Source organism: Vipera ursinii (assembly GCF_947247035.1).
Source record: "Vipera ursinii genome assembly, chromosome: Z".
In the NCBI taxonomy this organism is placed as follows: domain Eukaryota; kingdom Metazoa; phylum Chordata; class Lepidosauria; order Squamata; family Viperidae; genus Vipera; species Vipera ursinii.
In genome coordinates this window covers 24682242-24692790 of record NC_139517.1, presented here as the reverse complement: position 1 = coordinate 24692790, position 10549 = coordinate 24682242, and the positions used below count along the sequence as shown (strand labels likewise).

Below are 10549 nucleotides of genomic sequence, written 5' to 3'. Positions count from 1 at the left end.
TTATATCATGAATATTTAATTGTTTATAAAACATATTTGTATTATAATCAAGTGGTTAAAAGATTAATATCTAGTAATATGTTGTTTCTGATAATGTTAGTGTTAACATTAGATAGGCATTAATCTAAGAGAATACTAAAAAAAATCCAAATTCATAAGGAAGTGCAAAGGGCCCACTCTAAAAAAAACCTATTTTTTCACTTCTGATATTTGATTCATCTGTATGACAAATATCATTTGCACTATGACACAAATTATTCTTTGTCCTGAAATATATTCCATATGTATGTCATTATTTAATTATGAAAGAATCCAAGTCATAGGTTTAAAAGAAATGTGAATTATTTACCAATGTTGTTATATTTAATTCCCCAAAATGAAGCCTAGTTAATGTTTCAAAAGGAGGCTTAGAGGTGATCCACTCTCCATATAATAAACGGCTTGAGCCACCATATAGTGCTTTTGTTAGGAGAAAAAAGAAGGAAGGAAGGAAGGAAGGAAGGAAGGAAGGAAGGAAGGAAGGAAGGAAGGAAGGAAGGAAGGAAGGAAGGAAAACACTCCATATCACTTTCAAGGAAATTTCATGGCTATGATTGAGAAGTTAAAAAGTTCAAGCTCATCTTGAAATTAAATGCATAGATTCAGGATTCAGCATGTAAAACATAGGTAATATGTCACTCTCTTTAAACAATGGTAGACATGAATTCCATAACAACAAAATTCCAAACCATCCAAATCAATATACTAGTCTGAGAAGTTACATAAATTTTTAAAATATGTTTTTGTTTTGTTTGAAATCTACATAAATATATTTGGACATTAATAGCTGGATCTGATACAGGATGGATTTTTTACCTTATGTTCAAATGTTTACAATTTGTATAGAATTTACTTTGATTTTTTCCCCTTTAAGCTATCCCACAACCACAAAAACAAGGAGTACCTTATTTGGAAGGAGAAATGAAAATACAAAACCAAACTACGCTTTCAGAGTTCATCATCCTTGGCTTTCAAAACCTGCAGGAACTACAGTACTTGCTCTTCAGTGTATTCCTGACTATCTATTTATTCACAATGCTGTGGAATACCTCTATTATCACTATAGCAATTTTTGATCAGAAGCTCAGAACCCCCATGTATTTTTTTTTGGGAAACCTGTCTTTCCTTGACATCTGCTACACTAGCACCACAATTCCACAGATGCTGGACCTTATTCTCAAAGACAGAAGCAGCATTTCTTACATGGCCTGTGTTCTTCAACTGTACTTTTTTTTCTCCTTTGTAGGGACAGAATGCCTTCTTCTGGCAGTAATGGCTTTGGATCGCTATGTTGCTATTTGCAATCCTTTGCACTACTCATTATTTATGAGAAGATGGGTTTGCCTCCAACTAGCTATAACTTGCTGGGTTGGAGGTTTTCTTAACTCTGCAATTCATACTTATTTTGCCCTTCGGTTACCTTTTTGTGGAGACAATCGCTTAGATGCATTCTACTGTGATATTCCTCCACTGCTAAAGTTGTCATGTGGAGATGTCTCCCTCAACCAAAAGCTCTTGCTATCTATTGGATTACTCATAGCATGGACACCTCTTGTTTGCATCCTTCTCTCATATGCATCAATCATTTTCACAGTCCTTAAGATGCAGTCTGCAGAAAGAAGACAAAAAGCTTTTTCCACCTGCTCCTCTCATCTTACAGTGGTTCTACTTTATTATGGCAGTTGTATTTTCACCTACTTGAGACCTGTCCCTTCCCAGTCTTCTGTTAATACCAAGCTAACCCCACTAATGTACAGCATCTTGACTCCATTACTAAATCCTGTTATATATACTTTGCGTAACAAAGATGTAAGGAATGCTTGGAGAAGTATAATGAGAAAGATTTAAATATTGTAACATTCAGATATAAGCATATAGGAATAAAGAGTTCACTCCTTTTTTTAGATAATGTGTTGTAAGCTAGGAAGGGCTTTAGAGATATCATATGATTCAAATTGAATGGAATTTCTTATGTATGTACATATTTTTAATGAATAAATGGTACAGAGTACTCTGATATTACTACTCTAAAAATAAATAGATAAATCATAGATCCTTGAATACATTGCCCTAGTTGCTGTTGTGTTGCTTTGAAATTTTACCTGATAAATATTAATCTGTTTTAATCTGATAAGGCAGAGTTTCCACCAATTCGAACTATTTCTTCCATCCGTTTAATGAATACATGAAACCACTGGAGAGATCATCCATCATAATGGAGTAAGGTATCATCAATATGCTGATGATACTCAGCTATAAATCTCAGTCCATGGTGAGCTAAATGATGTTGTGACCACCCTCTCTTGGTGTCTGAAGGCTTTTGAGGTTTGGATGGGGATGAATAGGCTAAAACAGAGAGGCTCTGTTTGCCAAGACAGAGAGGCTCTGGTCCTTGGTTCTTGGAAAATTACCATCTTTGATCATGGATGGAGTTGCACTGCCCCAGACTTTACTGTGGCATAACAAGGGGTTCTCCTGGGCTTGAGAAACAAGTAGCAGTTGCACAACTTGATATTGTATGATATTGATATTGTACACCAGTTTTCTGGTCTGTGACCATAATAAAGATTGATTGACTGACTGACTGATTGATTGATAGTTACATGCATTCCTAGGCCAACGTGCCCTTCTCACACCCTGTTCTCCTCCTACTTAGACTATTATAGTGTGCTCTGGTAATTAAGGTGAAAATGTTTCATAAGAAATTTCTTCATAGTAGTCTTCTTTTTCTAGAGAAATGAAAAATGCTAGAAATATTTTCAGGAAAAGAAAGAGGAATAAGGTAACATAGAATTTAGTATATTACTGAGATAAAGATTTCATAAATGCTCTACAGATCTTCCCCATAGAGTAAATTTGTAATGACGGGGCGAGAGAGGAAAAATGCTTTCTTCCCATCACTGCACATCTTCCTAATTCCACATCTGATCTTTGCAATTAAAGTTGAAAGTCTGCGGTAAACACAAATTGCATTTGATAACTGCAGTCCTTATAAAAGCTTTAAAATAGTACAATGAAACAGATACGACTATGGTATATTTCTGTGAGAGAATCAGTTTAAAGTAATATGAAGATAGAAACCAGGAGGGCCATGAGTTCTAGTTCCACCTTAAGTACAAAGTCAGCTTAGCGACTTCTGGTCAATCATTCTCTTTCAGCCCTTAGAAGGAACAAAGGACAAACAACTTCTGAAATCTTGCCAAGAAAACTGTATGGACTTTTCCAGGCAACCACTAAGAGTCATCTCTGACTCAAAGGCACAATGTATATAGTTCAGATGTATATGAATCTTATACTTTCCTAAATACCATTTTAAACAAAATCTCTCTACGTAGAGTAGCTTTATTTCAGCACAGGGTTACTTTTTCAGACTAACTTTATATTTCTTTTATGCTGGTAGTTAGGATTCAGGTTTTTATTATAAATCTCTGAAGCCAGCTTCCTTTGTTGCATCCTACTGGACTTGTGGTGGGACATAATGAAAAATAAAATGAAATAACCATTTAAAAATATACTTTATTTTTCACCAATCAATGGAGTATAGTATATGTTGATCTTTGGGAAACAAGGTGTATTATAGGTAGAAAATCCCTAGAGATCTTGTTAATATGAATGTCTGTATAAATAATATATATTACTTTGTAAACCATACCCCAAAAGAACACAGTCAGTGTGAGATTTTATACTTTGTAATAGACATAACTTACTTAGATAATACTAATTATTATATTTGCTATAGAAAGTTTGGTTTTAATGATCTTATTATTAAGTGAATTAATGAATTATGTACTGTTGAAAATGTAAAGAGGGTTATTTTATGTGCAGCGCATGTCATTATACCTCATGTTTTCAGGAAAAAAAGGGGAAACCATCAGCTCCAATTATTCTATGTCTGAAATCTTTATTATTAATGCTTCTTCTGCTCTGGATCACTATGCTGAATGAACTTGTTGAAGAATTTTGTTAGTTTGTGGCTATGATTACCCCTTCATTCAACCACATGTAGTTCCAAGTCCCACTTATCTTTTGTTCTAATCATTTATAATGATAACTGCAGCTGCACATCTTTTCTATCTTTCTATCTATCTATCTATCTATCTATCTATCTATCTATCTATCTATCTATCTATCTATGAACAACAGAACTGAAATAATTTGACAACTCTGCATCTTAATCAGCTTCTGGAAGTGAAATATGTTTCAGAGAAATTATTAGATTAAAATGAAAAAAACTAATAAGGAGAAACTCTTACTTTCTCTGAAGTATTTAAACAATTTCCCTTGAGATTTTCCAAGCCTATTAACTTTTTCATTCCTGAGGGTTACCTAAAGAACAATTAATTTGAATCTCTAGGTTAAACAAACTAGAAGATTTTGTGCAACTACGCCAAAAAAGGAATTTATTTCTAAACCTTTGAGTGTTGACAATAGTAGTGGTCAGTGAGAAAGCTACTTATAGTGAGGAATATCTGCTTTAGCAACCATTTAGACATCACAGCATTGATTATTAGCAAAGAAATTTGTCTCCAACTGGCTACAGCCTTCTGGGCTGATATACTGCTTCTTATAATGAAGATAGAATAGAAATGGTATCTTGCAAGATTGCCTGCAGTCCATTCCCTCCATCTCATATCAGGAGGAATAAGGGAGAGAGATAGTTCGACTCTGTTTTATATACTCTTCTGTCCAGCTGAAGTTAATTCATGCTTCTTCTTCAACAGCTTCTGTCTTCTTTCTTCAAGGTCATCTCCATGGCTCCCTATTCTTTAAGTAACTAGAAATCTTGTGTTGAATCTCAGAATGAACTCTGGGAAAAATGGAAATATGGACTTTCCTTGAACACCTTCAGGTTTAAATGGTTATCAAAGCATCATCAGGTGATACCCAGTGTTTGTAGTCAAGAATTCACATTCAGCCTTCCCTCACCAAATTAAAAATACACAAACCACATCTAAAGCTGGAGGTACTCTTTGGTTATCATGAGTTGCCTTCATATCTTCCATGAATTTCTTAAATGACTTTAAGAATCAACTAAATATAGTGTTAAGCTGCTTTGTATTTTATAGGCTACTTTTTTCAAATATAAATTCCACTATACTGTATATGCTGATAATGATTAATTCAACAAGATCACAAGGAATGATATGTGATCATATAACCAAGAATAAAACTTTAAAATGTCAATCTTTGAAAATGTGTCTTGCTTCATTATTAATTTTGCAAGGAAGTCCTCAATTTATGCTGATGGAGAGCCTATTCTATGCTAGGATTAATAGATTATTTATTTCAAATTTATTAATAATTGATGGCACATTGTGATCAATTTACAGTGTATGATTTACAGTATATTTAAAATGCAGTAAAGGAGATACTGAAAATATTTTCAATGAATGAATTTTTATAGATACAGTCAGTGGTGGGATTCAAATATGTGAACAACCAGTTCTCTGTGTGGATGCTGCTTCCAGAAGTCCATTCTGGTCTTGGGCAATAAAAAATTAGCTACTGGTTCTGCTGAAATTGTGTGAACTGGCTGAATCCCACCACTGGATACAGTACTTTACAAAAAACAAAATAAAAAAGATAAAACCAACCCCACCTTTAAGACTTATGGTAAAATTCTGAACCTATAATTTTCTCCCATAAAACAATCTGAAGCAAATACTTATTTGGGCTACAGCAAGTCTCAGGAGAAACTGCTGTGATGTCTAAAGCAGATGTTCCTCACTATAAGTAGCTTTCTCACTGACCACTACTATTGTCACAACTCAAAGGTTTAGAAATAAATTCCTTTTTTGGCATAGTTACACAAAATCTTCTAGTTTGTTTAACCTAGAGATTCAAATTAATTGTTCTTTAGGTAACCCTCAGGAATGAAAAAGTTAATAGGCTTGGAAAATCTCAAGGGAAATTGTTTGAATACTTCAGAGAAAGTAAGAGTTTCTCCTTATTAGTTTTTTTTCATTTTAATCTAGTTATTTCTCTGAAACATATTTCATTTCCAGAAGCTGATTAAGATGCAGAGTTGTCAAATTATTTCAGTTCTGTTGTTAATAGATAGATAGATAGATAGATAGATAGATAGATAGATAGATAGATAGATAGATAGAGATAGATAGATAGATAGATAGATAGATAGATAGATAGATAGATAGATAGATAGATAGATAGATAGAAAAGATGTAGAGCTGCAGTTATCACTATAAATGATTAGAACAAAAGGTAAGTGGGACTTGGAACTACATGTGGTTGAATGAAGGGGCAATCATAGCCACAAATTAACAAAGAAATATAAATAAACTAATGTAATAAGTAAGAACAACAAAAATAGATAAATCATAAATGTTGATTGATTTATGCCATGCAATTTTACTTTGCTAAAGAACGTTGAGAGCTTTGAATGATGAATTTTTACCAAATCCTTAAATATGGGAAAACATTTTCAAAGAAATCTTATAGTTTACATTACTAAGCCGAAATGGATATTAAGTCATTGTAAAGCATTGTGCCATATTAAAATGTTAGCCAAAAAAGTTTTATTTTTTAAGACAGTTCACAAATATTGCATTAAAGAATTCCTTTAAAAATGTACAGAGTTTTGTTTTTTCCATGAAGCATCATGTTGCAAGAGCGGCTGAGTTTTGAGTAGAGTAAAGTGTATGGAACAATAGGCTACAAGTCTAAAATCCGCTGATACTTCCAAGAGTTTTCTTCAGCTTTATGATGATTCAGCTTAAAGATCAGAAGGATTTTTTTTAATTAATCATTTTATTTTCATTTATAAGCACTAAAAATAGTCTTTGAAAAGTATATATATATATCTGTTTTTCATCAAACATATTTATTTGCCTCAGAGAAGTAATGCCTAAGGAATTTCCTAAAAGAATGCTGAACTAATACAATTACTTTAAATATTTTTATTATTTTTTCTTTGGAAGTCTAAGGGGAAAAATATTAGTAAACATTCATACTTTCAAGATTCTGGAGAAAAGAAATGAAGTTAACAGAATAAGTTAGTAGAAGGCATGTTTATTGCCATATTTCTCTTGAAATTGTAACTAATGTAATGACTAGAAACAGCAATAACCCTATGACCCACACTGCAACTAGCTTTTCCTTAACTTGAGAAATTAAATTAATAATCTAAAGCATCATATATCATCATCAAGAAAAGGTCTTATTGCAAAGTTTTAAATTAATTCAGCTGAGAATCCAAATTGAATATGTGGAACTTCTTTACATGTATTGTATAATACCCAGGGCTTTTTTTCTCATAGAACGCTCAGAATGGAGTTCCGGCACCTTTTTTGGATGGAACCTTGTGGGGTAGGCAAGGCGGGTTGTATGACATGTGTCAGTTCCGGCACCTTTTTCTTTTACAAAAAAAGCACTGATAATACCCATCACTAGCTATAAACTGAATGGGAAGGAAGCATACATATTAAACATCTTTCACAGATCACCCATCAGGTAGCTGATCTATAAAAACTTTAAATTGCTTAGCCATATTTTGTTTTTTTTATTGATTGCCAATGGGAAGATGCTACCTATTGTATAATGCTTAAAATTCCTTTAATAATATAAAATCATAGAAAATGCATGCATTTATACAGAAAATAATCCATAAAAGGTATAAAACTTTCATTTTTGTACAAAAGAGAGAAACCCTTCTGTGAAGAATTTAGATTCTAAATTTAGAATTTAGATTCTGTCAGGCATGATTGGTAAATAGTATTCTTGTTGACATAGTGAAATTTTCATTAAAAATGTACAAAATCTATATGAGATAATGTATTCTGCAATAAGATTCATAAATATTGAGCTCAGTTTTCGTATTAAAGATGCTGATTAGTTTTAGGTCTCTGTTTACATACCAGAACAAAACTACAGAATCCACAGTACAATGAAAAATAAGAATGGAAAATAATATTTCTTTATCAGCTCAAGTATTGAACAAACCTCATTTTTCTTATAATTATCATATAGGTAAAGTTTGGTGAGTGAAATGTGGACTCAGAATGAGACTGCAGTGAATGGATTCATTCTTCTAGGCTTTACCAATTATCCCATATTGCGGCCATTCCTTTTAGTGATATTTTTCACTATGTCTCTTATTACTGTTCTTGGAAACAGCCTGATCATCTTTTTGGTCTGGATCAACTCCCGTCTCCATACAGCAATGTATTTTTTCATTGGTAACCTATCTTTGTTGGATATATTCTTCACACTCACCACTACCCCTCAAATGCTAGTCCACATGGCTTCTGAAACTAAGGTGATCTCTTACAACAGATGCATGGCCCAAATGAACTTAACCCTATCCTGTGGGATAACGGAATGTTTTATCTTAGCTCTTATGGCATATGATCGTTATGTAGCCATATGCTGGCCACTGCGATATCCCGTCATCATGAGAATGCCAGTGTGCATACAGATGGCTGGGATTTTCTGGTTTGGAGGTTTCTTTAATGCTGCAGCACTAACAGTGTGCACAGTAAATTTTCCCTTCTGTGGACCTAATAAAATCAACCACTTCTTTTGTGAAGCACCAGCTGTGCTTCAACTAGCATGCATGGACACCTATTTGATGAAGGTGTTCATCTTTGCTCTGAGTGTAATTGTCCTCATACTGCCTCTTGGCTTTATAGTGGTCTCCTACCTCCACATTGCGAGGGTGATCTTCAATATGCATTCACCTGAAGGGCAACAACGGGCTTTCTCTACTTGTGCCACACATCTCATCATTGTTGTGTTGTTCTACAGCACTATCAGCTTCACATACTTGCAGCCCCAGTCTGAGCTCTCTGCAGATCAAGAGAAGAAAGCTGCAGTCTTCTATTCTGTGGTCTCTCCTATGTTGAACCCTGTCATCTACAGCCTGAGGAACAAAGATGTTAAAGAGGCCTTAGCTAAAGTAATGGGGAAAGTGAATTAAACCTTCTCTTTGGGAATATGAAAATGCATGCTTGGTGTATAAATGCACTTAATTATATATTTGTGAAACTTATCCTTTTCTGACTCTGTGCTCTTGCTAATAAATTGCTAATAAATTGTTACCTTCCGAGGTAGGTAAAATGAGGACCCAGATTGTTGGGGGCAATTAAGCTGACTTTGTAATAATGCCGCTTGGGGTGTGTGTGAAAGCCCTAATAAGCAGGCATATACATAGAATGAAGGCTACTGCTAAGCTGGTAAGCCGCCCTGAGTCTTCGGAGAAGGGCGGGATATAAATGTAATTAAAATAAATAAAATAAAATAAATAAAAATAAATTTAAAAAGGTTGTTCTATACATTGTTCTAGAATTATGTAAGTAATGTACAAAATCTGTTGAGGCATATATTGTTCACTTTTTAAAGCTCTATATGACTAAGTAACTGACTTATTTGGTACACAAGTGGCTGCCTTCTAAATTACTATAGTACTTCTATGTATTAAAACAATGTAAATATTGAAGAAATTTTTACTTTTTAGTATTTTTGATATCAATTTAACATTATTTTTAAAATGGGAATATTTTTAAAAATATTGCCAGTTTTTAAGGAACACTATAAAGAGTGGATTAATTTTCTTTTGTGCTTGTCACTGCAAGTGAACTCTTACAGTAGATTCAGAATTGGGCATCAGAAATGGATTTATTCTTCTAGGCTTCATCGGTCATTCTACAGTATATTTCATCATCTGCTAGTATTGTGAATAGTTTTGCTTCTATAGTAAAAACCTATCACTAGATGATATTGATTGACCTCAAAAAAACAGAACAGCTCCAGATTCAGTTAGTATTATGCTGGGACATCATCAAAACTTTTGAAAGTTTTAGGCTAGAAATGAATCAACAATCCACCACTTCCTTGAAACTAAGTTTGATTCAAGGGAATTCTTGTTTTTACCTTACTTTTAACTACAGCACGGGTAGGCAACCTTGGCTCTTTTATGACTCATAGACTTCAACTCTCAGAATTCTGGGGTGGGATGGGATGGGATGGGATGGGATAGGAGAGGAGAGGAGAGGAGAGGAGAGGAGAAGAGGAGAGGAGAGGAGAGGAGAGGAGAGGAGAGGAGAGGAGAGGAGAGGAGAGGAGAGGAGAGGAGAAGAGAAGAGAAGAGAAGAGAAGAGAAGAGAAGAGAAGAGAAGAGAAGAGAAGAGAAGAGAAGAGAAGAGAAGAGAAGAGAAGAGAAGAGAAGAGAAGAGAAGAGAAGAGAAGAGAAGAGAAGAGAGTTAGAAGGGGCTTGGAGTTTTCTAGTCCAATCCCCTGCTTAGCCGGGAAACCCTATACGATTTCAGACAAATCATTGTCCAGTCTCTTCTTAAAAATGTCCAGTGTTGGAGCATTCACAACTTCTGGAGGCAGGTTATTCCACTGATTAATTGTTCTAACTGTCAGGAAATTTCTTCTTAGTTCTAGATTGCTTCTCTTATTGATTAGTTTCCATCCATTGCTTTTTGTCCTGCTCTCAGGTGCTTTGAAGAACAATTTGACTCTCTCATCTTTGTGGCAATCCCTGAGATAT

The 10549-nt window shown here is 34.2% G+C and overlaps 1 protein-coding gene across 1 annotated transcript; it reads left to right on the top strand.

Moving 5' to 3' along the window:
- Positions 1–960: 960 nt before the first annotated feature.
- Positions 961–8974, top strand: LOC310650089 (olfactory receptor 5V1-like; the record flags this gene model as incomplete). The annotated part of the gene is made up of 3 exons (XM_083378923.1): positions 961–1848; positions 5900–5972; positions 8391–8974. 3 exons carry the CDS (start codon positions 961–963, stop codon positions 8972–8974), a joined length of 1545 nt encoding a protein of 514 aa, XP_083235049.1.
- Between the last annotated feature and the right edge of the window lie 1575 nt (positions 8975–10549).